Raw genomic sequence first — 26,944 nt, forward strand, 5'->3', positions numbered from 1 at the left:
ATCAAAAACAGTTAGATTTGTTAAGGATGGCCAGGATGAAGATGGTATTTGTTTTTCACTCTCCAAGTTTTGAAATATTATTGCGGTAGACACAACGTTTAATACAACTTATTTTTCTAAGAATTCTACATTCTTTTACTAGTTCATGCAGGCCTACATAAGTATAATTAAACACATTCGAGGTTGCCATTTGTCCTTTGCAACTTAAAAGCTGATATAACCTGTTGATTTTTCCGAGTATTTTTCGCCGCTAGCTGTTTTCAATTGTTGACCACGTCAGCTTCCATCAACAAACCATCACTTCGGAATCCCATATGCAAAACCGCCAAGCCGTCTGTTGGCAATCAAAGATACGACCGTCACGGATTTTAGAGATCCGCCACAGTGCACAGACCACAGAAAAATATTTTTTACGTATCATTTGCAAAAGTGTTTCCATGCATTATTCCTTTCGTAGGGACGATATTACGACCAGAACTGTGTCTCCACGTACGAACGGAAAAATATGAAAATTGAGCACTGACATTCATTGGACAGGTGACAATATATGGGGGAGACAGGTCGAAAGCTTTCATTCTGGTGAGCCAGAGCTTTTAATTCTACTCCAAGAACCTTCGCAAAATATGCATGGCGTAAAAAGATGCGGCAGTAGCTATTGCCGTGAACAGGAAAGTGGCTTACGATTATCAGACGCTAGACGATGAGAGTTTTGTCACAAAGTTTGTGACATCATTATGAGAGGCAGAAAAAGAGATCCTCCTTCTACCGCCAGGGTCACCTACAGGGGTCAGTGACCTTTGAACCTCAGGGGTCAGTGACCTTTGAACTATGTCTAAAGTCACCTGACATCTGGTTACTGTACTCGCGTGTACCACGTCAGTGTGTGCAAGGAGCCGCAGGAAGGATCACTATTTCGAGTCTTTACAACATATATTGCGCGTCCTAAAACTGCTAGACCATGGCTGTCGGATCTAAATCTCCCATCGCAACCAATATATTTGATTTCGAGAGGGACTTTGACGATGAATACTGGGTAACATGGATGCAACAGAAGGGATTTTCAATCGCTGTCGTGGCCTCTGTGGTGTACGTCGTTGTCATTTTCGGCGTCCAGGGCTGGATGAAAACGCGAGATCGGTTTGAACTCCGTGGCGCGTTGATTGCCTGGAACGTTATCCTTGCAGTATTCAGCATCATCGGTTGCTGGAGAATGCTTATAGCTTTGATAAACATTTTTCACCATGGAGATAGCTGGCACCAGGCAATCTGCGATGCCAATAATTACTCCAACACGACAGTCAGTGGGTTTTGGCTGTGGGCATGCACAATGTCCAAACTTCTTGAACTCGGGGACACGCTATTCGTCGTCTTAAGGAAGTCCAAGCTGATATTCTTACACTGGTATCACCATGTCGTTACACTTCTGAACGTCTGGTGGGGCTATGGTGGACGTATAAGCGTGGCATTCTTGTTCACGCTCATGAACCTCTTCATTCACGCGATCATGTACTCGTACTACGCCCTCAGAGCCGGACATGTGAAAGTTCCCCGAGCTGGAGCCATGGTCATCACTGGGTTACAATTGTCACAGATGGGCCTTGGTGTGTGGCTTTGCTACTACGTCTATCAAGTTCAAAGCCACGGACAGAGCTGTGACGTCAGCGAATGGCAGTGGTGGGCAAGTGTCCTGATGTATATAAGCTATTTCATATTGTTTGGGAATTTCTTCTACCATACGTACCTGAAGAAGCAGCCAAAACGGGACGGTAAGAAGAAACAATGAAGATGCCAAATGGATCAACTTTTGCGATTGCCAAACGGGTCAGCTTTTGTGACTTTCAAATGTAACTGCTTGTGTGAGAAATTTTGTTTAAGTTAAATTTTGCACCTTGAAAATGAAGTTTTAAATTTTAGCTCATATTTTGCCTGCAGGGGACACAGTAAATGTTGCTCATCATGATATAACCCGCCAAGTATCTCTGTGCAAGATTTTTTTGTCAGATAAGAAAATCACCTGTACCTTAGATTTTTTACTATTGTCAGTTCTAATTCCATTTGAAGATTTTGTGCATTTTCTTTCGGACAAATGTTGAAAACCTTATTCGTGCTGAATCAAAAACATTGAGGATGTACCAAAGTCGCTACCTTGGTGATTTTATCAAGATTCAACATATCCGTTCATTTAATACTTTTCATCAGCTTCCACATACATCTCTAGAGAAGTACATTACTCCACTGTGCAGTGTTAATGTGTTGCTCATCCATTGCAAAAGTAACTCAGATTTCACTTCATTTTTTCCATCTATGATTCATAACAACAAATCACCACGAGTTTCAGTATCCTACGACAGAATCCAGGTCTAGATATTCAAGTCCCCTGTACACCTGACTCATCCAATTTATCCATCAGTCAATCTTGGAATGATTAGCTGCGTCAGATTCAATTGATAAGAGAAGAGTGTATGGAAAGGTAGAGTTAAAGATGATTTCAAACAAACAAACAAACAAACAAATAAAATCCAGTGCAAATTCATAGTGCGAAACCAACACTTGTTACCTTTATGATGAACTTTTACCTGTAACCTGCATGATCATTGACTGTACAAACAAATCATGTGCAAGAACTTTCAATATTTTTGCTACATTGTGTGGAGAGCGAACTGTAGACTATTTGAGAAATTGTATAATTTTGAGCCGTTTCCAACCATTTGACAAGATCAATGCAATGATGTATCTGAAATAAACTAATTTTTTTCATGTTTAATTATTTACTGTGTTTTTTTAGTTATTCATTTTCGCACAAAGTTGAATTTTTATGGAAGGTTTTGTGCCCTTGACATTTAAAAGATGAGAAGTTCAAGTGCAAAGATCAATTAGTGTATTTTTGATATTTCAAAAGTAAGCATCCATATTCAGACTGTTGATGGACATTGAATACAGGAATTATCAAATCATACGGAAGCTATGAAAGTTAGCTTGATCTGTAAGCTCATCGAATATTCTACATTCAACAAAATTCAGTCAAGTGATTATGAACTTGAACTGCTGGGGGGAACTGTTCAATGGTAATATGGGAGAGATATATAATTGTGAAAGGATGTATTTTTTGTATCTCTTATTACTGTGATAATAAACATCAGTAAGTTTAACTTGATAAAGTTTGCATCATCCATTATTTATCAACCTAGTCAACATTTTATCTGAAGGCCTTATAAGCATCTTTATCACTTGTATTAGAATTAACAACACTGAATATTATAATTCCACATTGGAAGGCCATAGATAGTAATCTCTAAAAGCTGTAATTATTCACTAGGTGACTTAAATCCCATTGAAATGCAGCCAACCCCAACCCCCCCCCCCCCCCCAACCATTGCTTTCACAGTATAACCATATTAAAATAATGATAAATAAAACATTAAAAATAGATCATTTTAATAATTTTTTCTTGGCATGATTATGATAATAACTTAAACCATGGACAGTGGATTTTCCAATCCATTGTCTATACTTAAACAATTTTGATATCAATGTTTCAATGTAATGAGATTTGCATACACGAATCAATAGAGACTGATGACGTTCGTGAGGTAAAGGCAGCCATGGAAAAACAAAAGATTTACAATATGAGTGTATTGGCGGTGCTATGCGTTGTCAACAAAGCAGTATAAAGATGGCGGCCGAGGGGAGCAAATGGTAATGGCCATGGGTGTACTCATTCAGCTATTCATTCTTCCTGGGCTTCACCGGAAATGAGAAACAAAGCAGACCTTGGAGACGTACCATAGATCAGACATGGAAAATTACGATAAGATTCGGGTTGTCGGAAGGGGAGCTTACGGGTAAGGTTTATATTAAATGTACTCTCTTCGTTGCTGGCTACCGAACCCGAGTCAAACGGGCATCCGACTGTGATCAACTGTGATCTACTGTCTATGCTGTGATCACCGGCTGAACGTGACACTCGTAGTTATAGTCGGAGTCTTGTCTTAGGGTTGTATAACAGAGTCAGAATAGTTCGTTAAATTAGTCATAGCATATGAAAATCACTGACTTCTCTGTCGAACGAGTGAAGAGCAAGCTCACGTTATTGATCGTCTTGTGTTCATCAGATGGCCAGCATCACATCCGCATCACAAAGTAAATATTCGTGATCCTTGGAATGTAACTGCTGTCCAGTTCTTAAACCAAATGACGTATTTCTGGCTTGCTGGAGGCTGGTGCTCACAACATTCTTCAACAAATTTGTGTGGGGAAAGGTGGTGTTCTGGCGTGAGAAGACAACTTTTAAGAAAAATCTCTCATTTTCACCTGTAGTCTACTTCTGAAACTCCAATCTCAGTGGTCAGGGGTACACAAAGCCCCAAATACTCTACATGGCAGAGTTGTGTGCTACCATGCTAGACATGGTAAACTTGTTTTCACCAATATCTTTTGATGTTTTCTGCTAATAAAGTGGTTAGAGGAAATACATTGTACAACAGTCGAAATTCTAAAATAATTGTTTACTACTTCTGCTTGTTGCATGTATGATTAAAACCAGGGATGTAGTTTACAGTTGGCAAAAATGAAAGTACAGGTGGTTACAAGTAGTATATGTGCTCATAAAGTTTGTGCAAAATGTCTTGATTCTTTGAAACTAAAACTAAATTTTCACAGCCGGCAAATTGTAGCTGACAGCCAGTTGTTTTTACCGGCTGCCAGCTATTTTCTACATCCCTGTCCACACAAAACCTTCATCCCAATGATATTTTAAAGTGGGTATTGTTATCACTTACCGGTCGTATTCAGAGTGACAGTGCAGTGTGCTTGCGATTTTCAGTTTTGTGTACAAATTCAACAGCATCTATATGTAATTCTGTATTTGGTCTTATTTGCACGTGGCATAAGTTCTCTCCATGGTCAAAGAAATGCCAGGATGCAAAGAAATGCCATGTCAATTTCAAATTTTGTTAATAAATTCCAATGTTGTTAAAGCAATAATGTGTTACTGTATAACCATCCACGTCTTTATCTGTGCTGCCCTCTTGTGTTTGTTCAACTTTTTCCAATTGTTTTTCAGTGCTCATGAAAAACAAGAAGTATATATTAATCATCATGAAATCGAAATGCTGTTGCCCACAATATTCTGTCTGAGCTGTAAAATCAAGCAATCTTGCTGGAAGAGGTCAAAAACCTTGTATCAAAGCAGAGTTGGAGCAGCCAAATAATTCACTGTAATTGGCTTCATAGAAAAAGAAAAGAATACATATGTGTCCTTGTTGTCTTGCAAAGGTGGCGCCTTCCAGTCTTGCTGCCACCAATTAGCACCCCTGCCACACAGGTTATCGTAACGTTGCTTGGATAGTCGTTCGAGGCGGGCGCGCCGCAGGTCGCCGTTTACTTGGAAAAAGAGAAAGGTCAGACATCGATTTCAGACAAGCAGCCAGAAAGAAACAAAAGAAACAATCTGGCGTCAAATAAATGATCCTCGACTATCACAAATACCTTCAAATGTTTATTGCTCCAGTATGGCAGATTCGGCACACTTGCCCTGTATCCGCCATACTGAATTCGAACTACCTTACCCACAATTCATGCGAAGTCCAATTAAGTCAGTATGGCGGATATAGGGCAAGTGTGCGGAATCCCCAGGAAGTGAATATTGCCAAATTTCGGCACATAGTAACGTTTCTAGGCCGGCCATACTGGAGCAATAAACATTTGAAGGTATTTGTGATAGTCGAGGATCATTTATTTGACGCCAGATTGTTTCTTTTGTTTCTTTCTGGCTGCTTGTCTGAAATCGATGTCTGACCTTTCTTTTTTTTCCAAGTAAACGGCGACCTGCGGCCGCCCGCCTCGAACGACTATCCAGCAACGTTACGATAACCTGTGCCCTGCCATAATTAAAATAAAGTTTACTGAAGATCAGCTGGGTTGGTAGGCTATGCAGTCATCAACTGGTAAATAATTGTGTGTTCAGCACATCTATTTTGGTCATTTTGCTAGTGAATCACCCATTGCGCCAAATTTGAACAAAGCTGTCAGTTGTATGTGGACAGTAGAGGTACTTGTATATTTGCAGCACTGTGAAATTTGGTATTGTCAGTTGGCTATATCTAGGATGTGATCTCTGTACCAATCTCAATTTAAGGTCTCATATTTTGCAATTCGGCAAGACCAGGTCGTGCATTTATTTAGTGACAAGGGCAAACATGGGACATGGCCATGTTGACCTATTTCCTTGACTTAAATTATTGATCCAGGCTAGGATGGGATGGGAATCAATTTCTCAGCAAATGCCCAGTCACAGCTCACACTGTAACACTTGTGGACATGAATATATGATTTCAGGACTATTATTCCAGTCAGACCAGACTAGTCTGTCACTTTTTATGGTCAAGTATGGTGAATCATGACTACTTCTTGTCTGGATTGTATTTCAGTCAAACTTAGGGATAACACTCATCAGCTAACAGCTGATCAACAAACAACCCCAAGTCCCAGTGAACAGGTCTACATTCACCACTGATAACAATGGGTTTGGGCCAAACCATAGCGATGAAAGGTTAAATTATGAGAAGGTTATTTGTATTTGAGATGCTGATCATACAGTACACCCACAAATTACAATAATGGAATTCATGGTTGATGTTGGAAAGGTATTTCATTTTTCATGGAGGAGCTTTCCCAATATCTACAAGAGATAAAAAAACATCTGCCATCAGTTGCATCGCACGGATAATATCTGGATATTTATTACCATCAAAATTCCATTTTCTTTTCCAGAACTGTTCACCTATGTCGTAAGAAGAGCGACAACAAACTGGTGATAATCAAACAGATTCCAGTAGAACAGATGAACAAAGATGAAAGACAAGCAGCCATCAATGAAGTTAAAGTTTTATCCATGCTGGATCATCCCAACATCATTGAATATTATGAAAACTTCCTCGAAGACAAAGCCCTTATGATTGTTATGGAGTATGCAGAAGGTAGTTGATGTGGATGTGTCATTTTGGGTGGACAGGGAGATATTTACGCAGTCTAACTGTAATATTAATCTAGACTGGTAATATTACTGCCATGGGCAAGACTTCCTTAACCTGCCCACCCCCATTACCTGTAAACAGGTCCATGTTCATAGTTGATAACAATGTCTTTGGGCCAAACTATGGTGGTGAATGGGTTACGGCAACTGCACTCATGATTGTGGCAACCATTGTGTGCGATAGTTAAGGGTATCTGTGCACATTGTAATAGGAAGACAAATCTAGCAGATGGCAAACACACAGACCAACCCTGTAGGTTACCTGACATTCTACTCAATCTTGCCAGATCACATTTTTAGCACAGATTAGCATTACTAAAATGTTTATTGTTTATTCTTTGACACCAGGAGGAACTCTGTTTGAATACATTCAGCAAAGAGGAGACAATTTATTGGAGGAAGAGGTAAGGAGTGATTTAGAAAGATACTCATTTACACATGGATACATGTATACATGTATTTTATGCCAGATAACGGTGTGTTCATATTGATTCGGCAACATTTACACATATAGACTGTGTACCAAGAACACCACATAGATTTAGTTGCATCACTGTCTTGTCCAAGTGTACTTTTTATGCAGTAAAATCCATTAGTTTGTCTACTTGTTGATAAGTACAAGTGACTATTCTGAAAAGAATAAAGAAGTTTCATTTACCTTACCCTGGAGAATCAAATAGATGTCAATGACTCTACAAGATTCTTTTTTAAACCAAACTTCATATAGATTTGCAAAATAATCTCAAGCTATCTGTTTCCATTATTTAGCAATATGTGAATTGTTTTTTCCACACGTTCCAGGCACAACACAATGACAATGCTCATTTCTATAAGCAAATATTAAGTACCAAAAATACATACTAAGATACACACACACACATGAGACTTGCCTACATAACTAACCAAAATTTTGCCATTGTCACCTTTACAGGAAGTACTACGACTATTTGTCCAGACTTTGCTGGCTCTCCATCATGTACACTCAAAACAAATCCTGCACAGAGATCTCAAAACTCAAAATATCTTGCTGAACAAGAGAAGGACGGTGGTGAAGATTGGTGACTTCGGAATTTCTAAAGTGTTAAGCAGTAAGAGTAAAGCCTATACAGTTGTAGGCACACCATGTTACATCTCCCCTGAACTCTGTGAGGGCAAACCGTATCCTTTACCAAGATTAATATTTATATCATCAATAGGGCTGAATTGTAATTTTCATAATTTATAACTTTATTTCAGAAGGTACCATATGCAAAAATAAAAGCATGTGTTGTCAGAAATATTTGACGTGACTTTCAGAGATTATGCGTACTAGGAAAGTGGACATTGGTCCGTTATTTCCATCAAGGTCATGATTGAAATTATGAAAAAATCATGTGTCAAGGTCATGAACCAAAAGCCGTGGGAACAAACACAGTTGAACAACATAAGTAATTTATCAGAAATTTCTGCCCACAATAGTCAATGTCGCATGTAGGTAAACTGAAAGATCCGTCACTCGAGGGCGCTCTTTACAAGAGGGGGGGCGTAGGGAGCGTCCCAGAACGACGGATCTTTCAGTCTAGCATGTAGGATGCTATGTGGAGAAACGAATAAACAAGCCCAATCGGCGTCGATGACCTTGGATGTCCATTAAAACAGGACTCCGAATATCTAAATTGAGGAAAGCTCCATTAGCACAACTGATGTGTCTTTACAAATGATACATGTAACATCGATCAACCCAAAACAACGTTTATCAATTTGATCATTGTTTTGCAGTGTTTAAAATTTGGCCATTGTAGGACACTTAGAATACTGAGATTCTCTTCACAAGTAAAAGCAGTATCTCTCCCTTGATGACGGCAGTTCCACGGTTTTCAAACCAGTCACAAATGATTTTTCTGGGCATCTGTACACTATGTTGATAATCCTTGACTGATGCTGCAGTTACAACCAGAAGAGTGACATATGGGCATTAGGTTGTGTCTTGTATGAGTTAGCCAGCCTCAAGAGGGCGTTTGAAGCTGCGGTGAGATTCTCAGATACTCATACAGTCAAATTCAGTGCCTTGAATGGCTTCACTTGCCACAAACATTTACAGGTCACTTCTGACAGATAAAATCTGTGTCACAGTTTTGTTGAGTGTTACCACAGATTGCCTGTCAGTCAAAGTTATATTCTGACCTACAGTCATGACCCCGGTGTCGGTTCCATTGGCAAGACACAGACCGAGAACTTTAACGATGGCTTTATAGTTTACTTATGCTGCTCATTTTGATCAAGTACACATTTTGTTTGACATTGTTGAGTCTGTGTCACAGTCTCAGTTTACTTCTATAATCTGACTAGTATTACGTTACACTTTCTGAGGCCAAACACTGACACGTCAGTGCCCTCTGTGAAGATTTCAACCCAAAGTCAGAACAAATCTTCACCCAAACCTGGAGAAATTTCAGTGCAGAGCTGATATAGCTACACACTTTCTTGTTATATACAAGCTTTAATTGTTCCTCCATTGGTAACTGTGACATACTTTCTGCTGTAATAATGTATACAGAAATGGCCCATATGGGGCAGCTCTATCTGACCTCAACTACCAATGACTTTATAGATGTGACCTTTTGACTGAAGAGTCATTAAAATATCAGTTACCAGTGTTGGACACATCTCAAGTTTTTATTTGTACAATTCCTCCTTGGTTTGTCTTCTTTCAGAACCTACCAGCCTTAGTGTTGAAAATCATGCGTGGTACATTTTCTCCGATTTCGGATCACTACAGTGAAGACCTTCGGAAGCTAATTCTAAGTATGCTACACTTAGATCCAAATAAACGACCCACTATCAACCAAATCATGGCAGAACACATAGTCATCAATGCACTCCTAGATTTACATACAGACATTGGAAGAGTACCCGTCGCTGCAAAGTAAGTTTTACATGTATGTTAAGTATTAAAATCAACCATTTAACCAAAAACTTGATTTAGAAAATTATTCAAGCAAGCAGTTTCAGTTTCTTATAATTTTGTGCCAAGTCAGACTGATAATGTGAAAATCATTCCAATTTACTTCATGTACACAACTATTCTCAATGTCTGCATGCATGAAAATGTGATGGCATTGTTCACAATATGTGAGGGCCCCCGTCAGTCATCACCTATCAAACCCAAAATATTATGGTCTGTTCCCCCAATTGAAAACCAAAGGGTCAAGCCACAAAGCATATTTCACATCGATGAACTTGGTAATTTCAAAATCTTGACCGTTTTCAGAGTACAGAGACCATTGTCCGGGTTACCGCATGGTGTGAGACACAGAGGTGGTAGACTTCACAGTGCAAGGTCACCGTCACACAAAGGTCAGCGAATTGATCTGGTATTTAAAATATCACTAACATGAGTAGCTTATATGATCAAAAATAATTACAGAAGTACAGTGATCAAACAGAGAACTGGGTCATTGAATCACAGTGGATGGAGGGACTGTGATTAAATATTGTGAATTTCATTTACATAGTGATCAATATTTATCACATCTTTGAGGAAATATTTACCAAGATGAATACACAACAAAAAACTTACATGTATCGTAGTTACATAATTTAAAATTTACCATTCCAACAATGTGTCAAATACACCCATTGGGGAAAAAATGTATCTTTCACATCTCAACTACAAACTTTCTACAAAGTGTAAATTTTAAGTGAGAGGAAAGCTCTTTACTTGAAATTTCGAACTGTGTGAAATCTTTGGTCAATAACAATGTCCTTACTTATTTCAACAGCAATTAAGTGGTTTTAACTTAGTATTAGAAGTTGTCAAAACCATAGATATTGATGCAGAGATGGAACCAAAGGGACCATTGAGAGAGGGAAGATCTCAGCTCTACCATACAATCATTTGTTCATAATTTTGTTCAGTGCTGCACACAGCTTAAACTTCACCAAATTATTTTTTCTCAACCCTGCATAAAGGTTCAGCTAGCAATATAGTTCTAGATTCCAGCGGAGGTCTGTCCAAGCCGCCGGCCTTGTCATCAGTGTTTTGTTGGGGCAATGGTATCAACTCACCGGTGAAACTACCTCTACCACACAGTGACACACAAGTCGTACAGGTGTCTACGGGCAGAACACAGAAAGCTGGAGTCACCAAGAATGGCAGACTTATAATATGGGAGGTGAGAATTATGTTGTGATGGGTTATTGTCTTTTACTAATAATGTCAAGGCTGTTAAACTTTCTTATCGATACAAAATTCAGCATTGTAAACTTAACTGTTTCAATCAACAAACCGTAACTAACACAGTAACCTTTTATCAAAATGATTAATTGTTATGGCTTAGAAAATTGTTTGAAAACCTGGTAGGAACTTACTTTTTAATAGCGATGGTAATAGTAATAAAACTGCTTTTATGAACAAGTGGGCTTGCTGTTCAGTACCTACAAGATATGAACCACCATTCCCTGAACTGATAAAGCATACACAGAGGAGTGGACGATTCTACGCACCATTTCCAGCATCTTGTGGGTATATTAATCCCGACCTTTGACCCCCTTTTTCGCCAGGCATCCTCTGTCAGTAATGACACAACTCTACCCGGTGCATTTGAACAACAAATCCCGACATTTTCTGCAAGATTCTTAGAAGGCCAGTCTGGTGTGACTATAAGACACGTATCTTGTGGAGACCTTTTCACAGCTTGCCTGACAGGTAAGAATCCAGCAACCGGTCTAGATGACCTTATACATCTATTTAATTGTAAGGATGTATGTTTCTTTATAAGTATATGGGAGGGCAAACTTTCACCTGAAGCTCAGTCCCCCAACCAGTGGTTGGAGGGACTATAAGCACAATCCCCCCAAGCAGTGGTCAGAGGGACTAAAAGCATAGTCCCTCAAACCAGTGGTTGGAGGGACTATAAGCACAGTCCCTCCAACCAGTGGTTGGAAGGGTGTAAGCACAGTCCCCCAACCAATGGATAAATGGACTATAAGCACAGTCCCTCCAACCAGTGGTTGGAGGACTATAAGCAAAGTCCCTCCAACCAGTGGTTGGAGGACTATAAGCAAAGTCCCTCCAACCAGTGGTTGGAGGACTATAAGCAAAGTCCCTCCAACCAGTGGTGTGGAATGGACTATAAGCACAGTCCCTCCAACCAGTGGTGTGGAATGGACTATAAGCACAGTCCCTCCAACCAGTGGTGTGGAATGGACTATAAGCACCGTCCCTCAAACCAGTGGTGTGGAATGGACTATAAGCACAGTCCCTCCAACCAGTGGTGTGGAATGGACTATAAGCACAGTTCCTCCAACCAGTGGTGTGGAATGGACTATAAGCACCGTCCCTCCAACCAGTGGTGTGGAATGGACTATAAGCACAGTCCCTCCAACCAGTGGTGTGGAATGGACTATAAGCACCGTCCCTCAAACCAGTGGTGTGGAATGGACTATAAGCACAGTCCCTCCAACCAGTGGTGTGGAATGGACTATAAGCACAGTCCCTCCAACCAGTGGTGTGGAATGGACTATAAGCACCGTCCCTCAAACCAGTGGTGTGGAATGGACTATAAGCACAGTCCCTCCAACCAGTGGTGTGGAATGGACTATAAGCACAGTCCCTCCAACCAGTGGTGTGGAATGGACTATAAGCACCGTCCCTCAAACCAGTGGTGTGGAATGGACTATAAGCACAGTCCCTCCAACCAGTGGTGTGGAATGGACTATAAGCACAGTCCCCCAACCAGTGGTGTGGAATGGACTATAAACACAGTCCCTCCAACCAGTGGTGTGGAATGGACTATAAGCACCGTCCCTCAAACCAGTGGTGTGGAATGGACTATAAGCACCGTCCCTCAAACCAGTGGTGTGGAATGGACTATAAGCACCGTCCCTCAAACCAGTGGTCAGAGGGACTAAAGCACAGTTCCCCAACCAGTGGTCAGAGGGACTATATGCACAGTCCCCCCAACCAGTAGTTGGAGGGACTATAAGCACAGTCCCCAACCAGTGGTTGGAGGGACTGTACCTGAAGACAAGATATCCTCCCCTTCACCAAATGACCTGATCATCAAATTACACTGCACCTGACTGATTGGTGTGCAGACCAGATTTCTTGAATTGTCCTACAGGATTACCAGTACATCAATTGTTCAGATGACGGTCGATCAAACATCAGGTTCAAAATAAATTTTTTATCCTTATGTTTTATCTGCTTGTGCAATTCTTGGAATAAATACACTTTGTGAAAGAAGATTTGTATCCAAATATTTTAATTCAGCAATTCTCTAACTTGAGCTGAACAAATTGTCAGACTTTTTATATTATCTTCCTTGTGTCTAAGATTTGAAATTGTTAAATGCCGGGGACTTGATTCCAGGGATCAAGTTTGTTCTAGTCTGTAAGTGGATTATTTAGGTGCCATAGCCTTTTGTTTTCCATTGAAATTGTAATCTAGTTTGTAGATTTCCTGGCAAGACAAGACAATCTTATGCCTGACATAGGCCTTTAAGATTAAAATTACACTCATAAAGTCAAAATTATAGTTGCAAATTTCAAATCATATTTGTATATAACAACTAAACCCAAAACAACCTATCTGTCAGTCTACGTCATTTACATTTTATTTTTGCTTCAGACAGGGGAATCTTGATGACCTACGGAAGTGGTGCCAACGGTTGCCTTGGACACGGCAATCACCATGACGTCACTCAAGCCAAAATCGTAGAAGCCTTGTTAGGATTTGAAGTCATTCTTGTATCATGTGGTACATCACATGTCATAGCCATAACCAATGATCATGAAGTCTTTGCATGGGGTAGGGGAGACAATGGTAAGTGATCTCTGTTGGCAGTACTTGTGAGAGTGAATATACAACACCTACCACATACTAATCCAAGCATGGTTACTGGAAATTTTACCAGTAGTTGCACTGTGATGGACAGTGATACAGCTCATTTACCTTATGATATTAAATCAAACCTGTTTCACCGCAAACTTCTATGCAACTTGTTGAATTTCTATTGTAAATTTGCACCTACCATTAAGAACAACAAAATTTTGTTTGTACCAAACTACCATACAGGACGCCTGTTCTGTAATATTAACTGTTTCCAGGAGCCCTAAGGCTTTTGTGGGTGCCTCTGCATGTTAACTTTTGGACAGTTTCAAGGGACCCATTGGATGATAACTAGAATGTCAGCAACTCTATTTGGGCACCGTCCCTCCACGGTGATTTGGGTAATTGCTCAGGCAGTCAGAAGGATAGCACTCCATAGTTTCAATATACAGTGTTTATGTCCTTGTGCAGATGTTGTGACATTTATATAAAACCTGATATAAATATCATATTCAATGTATTGCCTTGCTCTTTGCAAAAATGTCATTAACTCTACAGTTACAATCTTTACATCTACCACTGATCATCGACAGGTAGACTAGGTCTTAACAGTCAGGAATCCCGCAATTCACCGCAACCAGTGACGATACCGGAGCCGTACCAGGCCAAGACGGTACACTGCGGTGTTGATTGTTCCATGTTGGTTGCCACCGATGGGTCATTGTTGGTGTGTGGAAGTAACAGGTAAGACAATGGCTTTTTATCGGTCAAGTCAGTGATGGCTTAATTACAGATTGCAGAGTGACCTATTTCCACCCACAGTGACATAATGATTGGCTTTTACACCATATAACTGAGACTGGCTTAACCATAATTTATTAATTGGCAACAGAGGAAATTAGACTGCAGTACTTGTAATTTGTAGCATTTTGGCTAAAGTCCATTTCGGCTTGGCCTTGACCTTCATGGGGACTGTGACATACAATTTGTAAAAAAATGCCTATTTAAAGTAAAATGAGTGAATGAAAGCTACTTGCCCAAAGAAAGACTAAAATCACAGCATAAATACAGTCACTGGGACTTATTAGTCCCCACGGACACCGTCCGGGGGGACTTATAGGTTTGGTCATGTCCGTGCGTGCGTGCGTCCGTGCGTGCGTCCGTCCGTTCACGCAGATATCTCAGAGATGCAAGGAGCGATTTCATTCAAACTTGGTACAAGGATTACTTCATATGTCATACAGATGCACGTCGATTTGTTCTGTGATACGATCCAATATGGCCGCCAGGCGGCCATTTTATTACGATTATTTTCATGTACAGAGCCAGAACTCAGACACGTTTCATACGATTTTATTCAAAATTGGTACAAGGACATTGACCAATGTCATAGATATGCATGTCAATTTGTTTTGTGATACGATCCAATATGGCTGCCAGGCGGCCATTTTGCTACGATTTTTTCATGTACAGAGCCATAACTCAGACATGTTTCAACGGATTTTATTCGACGTTGGTACAAGGACATTGACCGATTTCATAGATATGCATGTTGATTTGTTTTGTGATACAATCCAATATGGCCGCCAGGCGGCCATTTTATTACAATTTTTTCATGTACAGAGCCATCTCAGACATGTTTTAACCGATTTTATTCAAAGTTGGTACAAGGAGATTGACTAATGTCATACATATCCATGTCAATTTGTTATGTGATACGATCCAATATGGCTGCCGTGCAGCCTTTTTGTTACGATTTTTTCATGTACAGAGCCATAATACTCAGGCATATCTCAACTGATTTTATTCAAAGTTGGTACAAGGACATTGACTTATGTCATATATGTACGTCAATTTGTTTCATGATATGATCCAATATGGCTGCATGGCAGCCATTTTGTTACAATTTTTTCGTGTCCTTAGCCAAAACTTGGGCACGTCTCAACTGATTTTATTCACTGATTTTATTCAAACTTAGTACAAGGACATTGACCTACGTCATACATATGCACATTGATTTGTTTTGTGATACAATCTAATATGGCCGCCGTGTGGCCATTTTTTCCAATTTTTTCATGTTCGGAACCATAACTCAGACATGTATCAAGCAAATTTATTCAAAGTTGGTACAAGGACATTGACTTATTTATACATATGTATGTCGATTGGTTTCACGAGATGGTCCAATATGGCCACATGGTAGCAATTTTGTTATGGTTGTTTCATGTCGAGAGCCATAACTCTGGCAAATCTCAACTGATCTTATTCAAAGTTGGTACATGTACATTGACTTATGTCATACATATACGTGTTGATTTTTTAAACAGTAAGATCAAATATCGCTGCATGGCGGTGATTTTGTTACAATTTTCTAATGTACAGAGCCATAACTCAAACATATTTCCACCAGTATCATTCAAAGTTGGTACAAGGACATTGACCGATTTCATACATATGCTCATCAATTTGTTTCACGTCATGTAGCAGTAACATGTCAATTATTGAAGTTTCTTAAGTAGGCTGATATGTCAAGAAATACTGTATTAAATTCATGAAACTTTGTACAGATGTTAAGCTCACATTGCTTTAACATTGAAAAAGACATTTATCAGTGTCATTTTAATTAATTTGTAATTGCATAAGTAATGAACTTTCCTAATTAGGGTGATATAGCCACAAATTAATACAACGTCAAATGTGATGAAACTTGATACAGATGTTGATCTCATAGTGTTGTAAATACTGCATCAAACTTTATGAAATATGGTACCAGTGATAATCTGTTAAGTGTTAGGATTGTATGCAAAAATGTTTTGCAACATCCTGTTGATTAATTCTAAAATTTATGAACTGTAGGATGGTGGCCTACATTGGTTTTATGTTTTCATCACCATGGAATTCATTCTTGGCCATTGAGCGCCATCTGTATCAAAGTATTTTTATCACAGACCTAATTAATGAAGAGGACTCTATCCTCTCAGAGGACATGTAAAATCAAAGTACCCATTAACAAGTGGGGACTGTGTCATCAACGATGACTTGTTTTGTATAGTTGTAGTGTGTACTGAAAGAGAAGTTATTATGTCTCATGCCTTATTCCAGATTCTGATTCAAGTTTTTTTTATATGACAACAGCAAAATTATGTGTGGTTTAAAAAAACGACTCTTTATATTTAAAAGCAAATTAAAATACAGGTTACAATATACACTTAGGAATAGAAGTGTTTGAGCAAAATATGATATTTTCAAGAAACCAAGTGTATAATCACTGATGGAATTTTTACTGTGTTGGTTTAGGTATAACAAGCTGGGGCTTGATGAAACTGATAATATCAGTCTGGGCTCTCCCAGACAATTCGAAGAAGTTCACACATTTACGCCGGTGACCTCTGAACCACTAGGTAAACTGTCAATCAAGTCTGTTGCCATAGGAACATCTCATGCGGCTGTTGTAACAGGTATGAGCCATTACCGTACATCAAGCTCCTCTGGAGGTATTTTTTTTTTTTGGGGGGGGGGGGGGGGGGGGGGGTGTTCCAGTCTGCAATGACCAGACTGAAATCAGTTGAAAGTATGCTCATCAGGTTAAAACCTGAATTTTAATGGGGCATAATACATAAAAAAACAACGTAGAAATGGAGATAGAAGTGTATGTATTACTGTGTTCACGTTTATCCATGTTTGTTTGTTTGTACAAGTCTTGATATAGCATCTTCACTTCAATATCCATTTGCCACAGAATGCCATAGTAATCAGAGTATGACATTTTATTCTGGAGTTGGTCCATTTTCAGTGACCTTGCAAACTATCTCAAGTTCAATTTTATTGAATTTGTCATCCATCTATAGTTTGAAAGTTGATACCGGTACTTTGTTTTGAAATATTAAAATTGCATATACTCTTTGCAGAGTTCGCGTTTACGCAAAAATCGTGCGTATTTACGCATTGAAATTGACTCTCTACGCATTTTTTTCATCGTTATGCGTTTTCTATACGCAAAGGATAACACCGAAAGCACTACCCACGACTGAGCTTAGGCGACAACCAGACGAAATTTGTTGCAACACATTTCTGTCAATCACTCATTTTGTGTGGAAAGTTTCAGATTCTCTGGGCGTTGTCTGAAAAATCGGCATCGTAGTCCACACGTTATCACGTTAGGCACGTTATCATGTCAGCTGTGCCTATGAATTACGTTGCTAATTTTCAGGCGAGCGATAGTTTCTGAAAGTGAGTGATTGACAGAAATGTTGCGACAAATTATATAAATGCCAACCGTGCACGATCATCGCGTCTCACTGTTCCAAATTTTGATCAAGCACACATGCAGCATGGCGTCAAAGCAGACAAATCTGTTTTAATTTCTTTCAACTCTGCTCTACGAGTCCGTGAAAAAATGATTCATTGGTAGAGCTCGTCGGAATCCTGATAAATTTTGAACACTGCAGAAGTGTCTGGATGGTAACTGTACGTTCAGGCACCAAGTCGTTTCGGCCTCTCAATTTCCGGTCCCAAGTCACTTCGGCACCGCGACCCAAGACGTTTCGGCATCTGTGTTTCGATTTTTTTTTCAAACTATTTAGTAATTGACTGATCCGTCATATTCGTAAGCGTGACCTTTGCGTTCTGACCAGTACTTTATGTGCATTTTGCAGGGTTTTACATCACTTTTTACTTTTGAGAGTCCCTGGGACCCCTGGTGTTAGAAAATGGGAGTCCTACATCAAAATATGGGGGTCCAATTTATTTCAAAAGAATATTTTATTGTTTATCCATGCCATGGTCTTCACTGTGTTCAATTAGTGTTATAACACACGGCAAATGGTTGCGCATTTCTTAAAATTATTCTTACATGAAAATTCTAGTTCATACTGAGGTCCCTCATTGATCAATTCAAAGAACACTATTCATAATTGAAATGATCTCATAACTTTAATGACAAGTTCACAAAGTTGTGAAATTTGAACAAGTATTCAAATTTGTCAAATTGACAAGAAGGTAATTTCATACTCTGAAATGGCATTCACCTAGCCATCGTCCGCTCGCACGGCTCGTTAGCCAGACAGGAGTCTTCCACTAACCACGCCGTGCGGGATACCCCCACTATTTTGCGTTAAGGAGTTTGATGGAATTAGAAAATCAGGCGGACCAATCAGAGCACGCCTTACACTCAAAGAGAAAACCACGCCTACCTTCCAAACGCCGACCACTGCACTGTTTGTGCACAGCTTTTCTCTCGATTTGCTTACTGGTTTACTAGACTTGGTTCAAGTGCGTGATTGTGAACATGTGAGTTGTGTGATCGTCTGGAATGCAATGATCTGTGTTCTGTTTTCATGTGAAATGTGTGAGTAGGATTATGTGAACGCGTTGAGTGGGGTGAACGCGATACAGGGGAGTTTTACCCGGCACTAACTAATTCACTACTGCTATAGCTGCACAGACTAAATAAAAACGCGTTCGATCGCTACCAAATTTTACACGAGGAACTTTTCAAATCATTTTATTTTTTGAAAATTCACCGACTTGAACCAAGTCTCTGGTTTACCTTCGTCCTGTGACACCCTAATGGCTAAAACGGAAATTTAAGAGTGGGAAGGCAATCTTGCCCGAGTTTAATACAGGATTTGATTGTCATGCATGGGGAAATCTTACTGCATGGTGCGGATAAAGTTACGGGCGATTTTCTCGTCATACAGAGAGGTGGCGAAAAGTTCCGTTACAGTGATCGTGGGTTACGAAATGTATGGCTGTAAATGCTTTGTATCGTGTGAAGCGTTAGATATCTCCCAAAGAAAAAAAAATCGACGAATAAATATGGCGATAGTGCAGAAGATGACTTTGAAAAAACTGACGCTTGTATGAAAAATTCACCGATGAGTGTATAGCTGTGATGAATGTGTCAATTTTTTTTGAACAACACCCAAACAAAATCCGGTTCTTTGATTTCCAGTTCTAGCATATTTCACAAAGTCTTAGTCCATGTTTTCGAGCCATGCTTCCAGTTGTTTCTCCCGCGGCGTGTCTATGTTCTGTTCTGGTAAATCCTGTTCATCGTCTCACAATGTTTACAATTTTCCAAAGATAGAACAACAGAATAGCTGCCGGCCGCGCCGGTTGACAGGACCACAATGTCTGAACAACGTCTGAGTAATGGGTTTATCATGAAATGTTGAGGTCAAAATTGGAGGAGTGGTTTAACAGATTTACTTCGGCGGGTAGAACTTTTCTATTTCGCGCCACGATCTTTTGAGTTTGGCGGGTTGATGTTTTCACCTTTAGTTGAGCGACAGCTGGGAATATCTTGCGGTACGACGCGCTGGCGGCTGGGCCTTTGTTTTAGCGTTTTAAACACATCAGTTATTTCAGCAGTAGATTTCAGTAGCATGAAATGTAAACAGTGACCACGAATACTTGTAAATGTAACACCGAGAAAAAAGTGGGAAAAGACCTATACTACTACATTCGTAGTAACCGATTATCTGATTGGCTATTTACTGGTCACATACAGTCGTGTGGTGGCGCTTTAAAAAACACGATTTAGGGGGTCTATCAGCCAAGGTCTGATTTCGGGAAGCATCCAGCTGCCCGGAGCGGAGACCTTGGCAAGCGAAGATGTCACCTAGCAAGTCCAGTAGGTTGAGTTCACACTCTGCCAGCAGCTCCTTCAGCAAATAACCTAGCATTTTTATGAAGTCAAAATCATCTGTGATGGGGCCAACCAGTTTGATGAACATTAGTCTATTAAGCCTTTGAGGATTGAGTCTATTTCGTGCCCACTGTTTGATGGCATTTTGTACTGAAAAGCCCCTTTCACATGGGGCAGAGGACACTGGTATGACAAATGCAATTTTAGCAAAAATGGCAAGATCAGGATACTCCTCTGTAAAATCAGTTAGCAACAGCTTGATATACATATCAAAATTCAGTGCGTCCGTGTGAGATCTTGTGAAGTGTTTGTAAACAAGAAAGTGTGCCCTAGCTCTATCAGCATCAATACCTGGTGTATTGTTATAATGATTCAACAGTTGATCAAGCTGGTTGACCCCATAGTCAGGTAGGTTGGCCAAATTTTCAGGATATCTGTGTGGGTTTAGAATTACATCAAAACATTCCAGAATATTCATCTCATCATCTGAAATCTGCAATCTAAATTCTGCAGTAGTTTGTTGATATAATTTTCTCGTACACTACAGAGGCTCTGTCTGAGTGGCTGATTGTAAGTGATTTGAATGTTTTTGTATGTGTTTTTCTGACCATTGCCAGGAACATCACCCAAAGCATTAAAGACTTCTCTGACAGTGTGTGAATCATTAGTCATTGTATTCAATGTGTCCCTAGTAGACTGAGCACTTTTTTTGATATGGATAGGTTGACACACACAGAATCTTTCTGAAATGTAAGGCTCAAAATTCCAATCACAGTAAGGACATCAATCAATAAGGCAGTGAATAGCAGAAACAATGAATTGGAGACAAATTTCAACAGCCCATCAGCCTTTCCCCCTTTTTTGTCATTTGCAACTGCCAAGGCAATTGGCTCAAAACTGATGAAAATCATCTTGACAGCTGATTCAACCGACAACCAGCGAACAGATGTAGGCTCAGTTATTTGTTTTGCCTTCCCATTCAACAGAGTTTGAATTTCTCTAATTTTGTCATATCTCACACTAGAGTCATTAAAGTATTTATACAATGAATGGATTATATTATGATATTCTTTGCAATATTCAATATCTCATTCTCTGCCTGCTTGGGAAGCAGCAAGATTCAATCGATGTGCAACACAATGCACTTGAACAAGGTTGGGATTTCTGGCTTTTAATTTTGCACCCAACCCGTTCAAACGACCGGTCATTACGGCCGCCCCGTCTGTTCCCAGTCCATATATTTTGTCTACGGCCGCGTCACAGATTTCTTTCCTTGTCAAAATTCAATCAAGGCGTTTTCGATCCCTGCAGCAGTGGCAATTTGCTGGTTACCGAGGAAAGAAACATTCGCCTCGCCATTCTGAATATATCGAACATATATGGCAAGCTTCTTATGAACGGTTATGTCACAAGTCTCATCCAACATTATACCGATGAAATCACTTGCAGTTGGTATGCTATCAATCAGGGACTTCTCGATCACACGTTGAATACACTCTTCAAACTCCATAACTATCTGAGGACGTTTGTAATATTCAATGTCTAAGCCGTTCAGATTCTGTAGATGCATGATGTCAGTGAATACATCGCACGGAAGGTCACGTTTAGCAATCAGGTAAACAGTACGTAATTGTGCAGCGTACGCCTCGAGTTCGTTACTCATACCCTGCACCTAGGTACCTGCCGGTCCTCTGCAGATTTGCGAGCAGTAGTAAATTGTGACCTCAAGCTTAGGATTTTAGCACTTGTGAGATGACTTTTCGAGTCCTGATGACGAGTGAGAGTTGAATGTTGAAAAGTAAACAACCTTCCGTGAACGGGCATGTAACATTCGATTTCAAACATACATCGCATTCCATGACGTTTCGCTCTTCAGAATATCGAAGCCATTTAAATCTATCGAGCCAACTTCTGTTGAATGTTCGTAATTTTGCTGACTTGGCCGGGGGATCTGATGTATCAGTATCGCATGGCGTAGCTGCTGTTTCGGCCTCGACCGAACCTACATCGTGCTGGTTGCTGCGGCCGTCGAAAAACTTTTGCAGATCGGCTTGTTTTGGGTATTTGACACGACCCGCCATAATGCATAAACATGTATTGATCGCCGCAAACAAGAAATCGACCAATTAAGAATCAGTTTACATTTTGAAAGTCACTTTTTACGGTATTAAATTTGTTTCCGCGGGTACCATTGGTCATCAAACAGTGGAGACCAATGCACTACGGAGCATTCTATTAAAGTATGGGTCGGTAGGGTTTACTGGATGTGTTTTACGTGTTCAGCAGCTTCGCGAGATATACACCAGCAACAGATATTTGTGCGTCCGAAGGGACGCGTAGTTTAGTTTTTGAGGGGTCCTGGGTCCTGTTTTATGCGTAAAGGACGCAGAAATGCGCGTCATGTAAAACCCTGATTTTGTGTGAATTTTGCCGTGCTATTTCATCTCCGCTTTCAAACTTTTTCCGTGTCGGTGGCTATTGATATCGATAAACTTGTGTCACAGATTGGAAAATGATATGAAGTTTTTTCTTATGGTCTCTTCCCATGTTCTCACAAAGATTAAGCATGTACGTGAATGTTAGTTGACACTATACTTTTTAGTACTTTGATTTGTAACATTACGCTCCAGCACTAGTTCCCAAAGGTAGCCTTCAGCGGTGTCGAAACGTCTTGGGTTGCGGTGCCGAAACGACTCAGACTTGGGCCTGAAATTGGAAGGCCGAAACATCTTGGGCCGAAACGACTTGGTGCCGAAACGTCCAGAAACCGTCTGGATAAGCTGCCATAACTCTAACTTTTGGGTTGCCCGATGTGTTGTGACGTTTGCATATATACCAGTAGCTGTTACGTTTCAACATTGTTCGAGTTGTTCGTTAAACTGTTTTCATATTATGTTACATCGTACAATCCGAATATGTAGTGTAGGTTTATTCAACGGCACATTGTATTTTGCTGTCAGTTTTTTCATCAATCGAGTGCGGAAGTGAAATTACGCACTCAAATCCAGCCATTACGCAATTTTAGCAGACTAATGCGTATGCCGTACGCGAGGAGAAAAAAGTCACCGCGACACAGTCTTTGGCATTACTTTGATAACTAGAATTTCTCATAATGTTGAAGATGTCATAACCTCAACAGCCACATTCAACAAAGTTTAATTGGTCTCTATGCTGTGTCTGCAACAAGACTTGTAACTGTTGACTTGCCTGCATCATATAGGGGGAAATGCAAAATTGAAATTTTCTGAGCTCTTTCAGATGACTTGGAATGCTACACGTTTGGTTCCAATCAGTTTGGTCAGCTGGGTCACAACCAGAGTGCAAATAACAGACAGCCTGGTAAAGTAGATGTACCAGACGGGACCAGAATAACCCAAGTAGCCTGTGGCGATACTTTCACTGTGGCCATAGGAGCAGGTAGGTGCTACATTCACGGTGGCAATTGGAATGGCTGTAGGATCGTGTATGGACTCTGAAGGTTCATAAAGGAATTAACATGTACATGGCACCTTGCAACAGGCATTCCTATGGCAAGTTACTATCACACTGACAATAGGAACGCATGTACATGTAGGACATAGCATTCAACATTTCTGTTCCAATGGTATTACACAATGTGTAATAACTCTAAAAGCTGTCCCTAGGCTTATCTCGGAGAGGTGATTTACGCACTGTAGCTACAGGATGCATGTTGAACGTCCATAGGAACAAATGGCTAAACGTTACATCTGCCTCTGCTGGTGATAACTTTCATACAACCTTTCATACTGTAAGCATATTCCTACATTTCGTTTTCAGTTTGAATGAGACGACTTAATATAAATTCATGCACCAGTATTCTCTCAACAGAGTACTTGAGTATGATTATTTTAAAAAGAGTGTTTCTGTAAAATTCCGCATATTGGTCGTCAGAGATGCATGTATATTTTGTTTGTTGCATTTTTTGAGCTAATTGTCCGGTTTCTGTGACAGATGGTGAAGTGTTTTCTTGGGGCAAGGCAGCCAGGGGAAGACTAGGTAGAAAAGACGACACAGCAAATCTCATCAAACTGGTTGACTTCCTGGATGAAGAACCATTTGCAGTCACATCGGTATCTTGTAGCCATGGCAACACTCTCCTAGGAACAAAGCGTAAGTATGATGACAGCAGAGTTACGTGTAAACTTCAATTCCATCATTCTTGCAAGCTGGAGTAAGCCTCTTCATAGCAACACAAATAGCTCTTGCTGCAAAGAGGCCTGTGATTTTACAACAATGCAATTCCATGGGTTCTACAAGCATTTTGTATCTCTGATCATGGTATTCTGGTTCTAACTCACATCTCATTGCAGCTCATTCAAAAAGTAATTTATCTTTATTTCTGATTCCTTACAGTCAGAGCCAATGATTAATGTTTTCTGTTTAAGGTAATATGCACCTCGAAAGTGAAAGACTTAAACTTTTGCTCAAACTTTCCTCAGTGAAACTTTCAACCATTCTCTTACCAAAGCAAGAATAAAAATCAGGGGTCACCGTGCAAACTTTGGTACTAGAGAGACAAATAACTTGTGATTTCTCGATATTTGAAATCCAAAATGGCCGTCATCCCTGTGTATGAGAAAAAATAAAATTTTCGATTTTCGAAAAACTAAGACGGTGAAAACTTTCTTTTTCCAAGAGCTTCAAATGAGCCCCCACAAGTGGTAGGTCAGAAGAAAATTGATAAAATTTGAAGGCCTGAATTTCTGTCCCCGAGGTGCATTCTACCTTAATATACAGCACTCTCTCTGGTGTAACTGTGAGAGCTAGGCTGTGTCACTGTTTCACCCCAGAAAAACAACACACACTGTAGCAATGTTGCCGTTTTGATCTCGGCAAAGGGTTTAGTCATTTAGAACTGAATGTTGTACAGCGATGCATTTCAGATTCTTTGTACACAGTAATGTCCTTGACAATGAACTTTGACACTACAGAGTGTCAAATGTATATGAGGAGCATAACTCATCTTTAATGAATCATTTACAACAAAATAATTTGTACCAGCTGGAAATTTAGATCTCTCAACTCCTGCGAAAGTTATCCTGAGCTGTTCATCACAGGCTGGACCACCATGAACTAGACAGATATGTCAACCAAATGGATTTATCTTTGACACAGTTTAGTTTTCTTTCATAATCAGTCTTCATTGATAGCAAAAGTACTGACCATCTTAAACATCCAAAAGTTTGGTTAGTCATATGAACTAACATTTGTTTAAAACTACAGATGCACATAGTACGTTCTGCAATATTTAAGCAATAAACCGCATCTTGTAACAGGTATACTACAAGATTTTGACCAGTTTATGATGTACATGCATGAGCGTTTGTGAGTGTATATTGAGTGAACTGGTCACACCTGAATGGTATTACCATGGCTTGAGGTGTTTTATGGCTATTATACGATTACAGTATATTGAAATTCTGGTATGAAACATTTAAATTGATTTTTCTCTAACTGAGAGCACATTGTGTTTGAAGTTTGCTATCATGACTATATCAGTTATTTTCATGTCTCAACCAATCAGATCGCTGTATTTTCACCATCAGTGCACTGGTATGATGTAATTTAAATAAAAGATGTCCCTTTATGCCTGTGCCAGCTCACTCATCCTGCGTTTTCATTCTCTATTTGTCTCCAGCTCTTCCAGCATCTGATGGAATGTGAGGAAGACACTTTTTCATATTCTTTGTTGTTACTGAAGACCATGAGGACAAGAGGAATATAAGAGAAATATTTCTTACGAAGATGATACGTGTGTAACTATGTAATAACCGTGACTAACAATGTTTTTATTATTCTGACAAGATGTGTTGGACCTACATGTACAACCTCACCATCTGTCTTCATCCAAATACATGAAAGCACAATGTAGAAAGTGGCCATTCATTTCTTAAATTTAAAAAGATATTTTCTACCAATAGTATGTTGTGTCTGTGAATATCAGTAGTATATTATGTCTACAAGACAACTGACCACTTCTTTTTTATATTCTACATGTTTTTTAGCCGCTTTTTAAAGATTATTCTTATATTCCAAAATCGTACATGTTCCTTCTCATTTCCCATTTATATAATAATAACTGATTTTAAATTAAAGCTTTTATTTTTTGTGATTTATAATTAATGACTTTATGTAAAGTTCAATATTTAGCGGAATAACAAATTTTTATGTATATTTGTATGTAGTTTTATAAAAATATGTATATGCTCTGTCAAATATAATAAATTAAGACCTATCGTTATGAAACTGGAAGCTGTTCTTGAATGTTGAATGGCGTGATTTACTTTATGTGGTACTTCAACAAAAAAGTGCCGGTGTATAATTGCTGTGAGTGTTACAAGTTGACCATTGCCTTTGTAAGTAGAGAATGCCAAAGTGTCAGACCATTTGGTACCAGTATTTGACAAGCTCAAGATTTGTGAAGGGAGAC

At 39.6% G+C, this 26,944-nt stretch overlaps 1 protein-coding gene and 1 pseudogene across 1 annotated transcript; both read left to right on the forward strand.

Annotated features, from left to right (window-relative positions):
* The first annotated feature begins 569 nt into the window (after positions 1-569).
* Positions 570-2,097, forward strand: LOC139138294 (very long chain fatty acid elongase 6 pseudogene; annotated as a pseudogene).
* Positions 2,098-3,644: 1,547 nt separating this feature from the next.
* On the forward strand, positions 3,645-26,766 carry LOC139138295 (serine/threonine-protein kinase Nek8-like). Its single transcript, XM_070706610.1, has 15 exons — positions 3,645-3,842; positions 6,772-6,977; positions 7,382-7,437; positions 7,965-8,191; positions 8,960-9,041; positions 9,727-9,938; positions 10,284-10,369; positions 10,985-11,187; positions 11,576-11,720; positions 13,644-13,838; positions 14,438-14,588; positions 17,142-17,302; positions 23,752-23,910; positions 24,466-24,624; positions 26,153-26,766. The coding sequence occupies exons 1-15, from the start codon at positions 3,796-3,798 to the stop codon at positions 26,176-26,178; spliced, it is 2,115 nt and encodes a 704-aa protein (XP_070562711.1). The 5' UTR covers positions 3,645-3,795; the 3' UTR covers positions 26,179-26,766.
* The last annotated feature ends 178 nt before the right edge of the window (positions 26,767-26,944 follow it).

The sequence above is a fragment of the Ptychodera flava genome, chromosome 8 (genome assembly GCF_041260155.1).
Source record: "Ptychodera flava strain L36383 chromosome 8, AS_Pfla_20210202, whole genome shotgun sequence".
NCBI lineage: Eukaryota > Metazoa > Hemichordata > Enteropneusta > Ptychoderidae > Ptychodera > Ptychodera flava.

What these genes read in the sequence shown, in the direction of transcription:
- LOC139138295 (XM_070706610.1), top strand. Translation starts at nt 3,796, where the DNA reads ATGGAAAATTACGATAAGATTCGGGTTGTCGGAAGGGGAGCTTACGG. An exon ending in GAACTCTGTGAGGGCAAACC is followed by an intron (nt 8,192 to 8,959) that starts GTATCCTTTACC and finishes CTGATGCTGCAG; the next exon opens with TTACAACCAGAAGAGTGACA. An exon ending in AAGGTCACCGTCACACAAAG is followed by an intron (nt 10,370 to 10,984) that starts GTCAGCGAATTG and finishes CCCTGCATAAAG; the next exon opens with GTTCAGCTAGCAATATAGTT.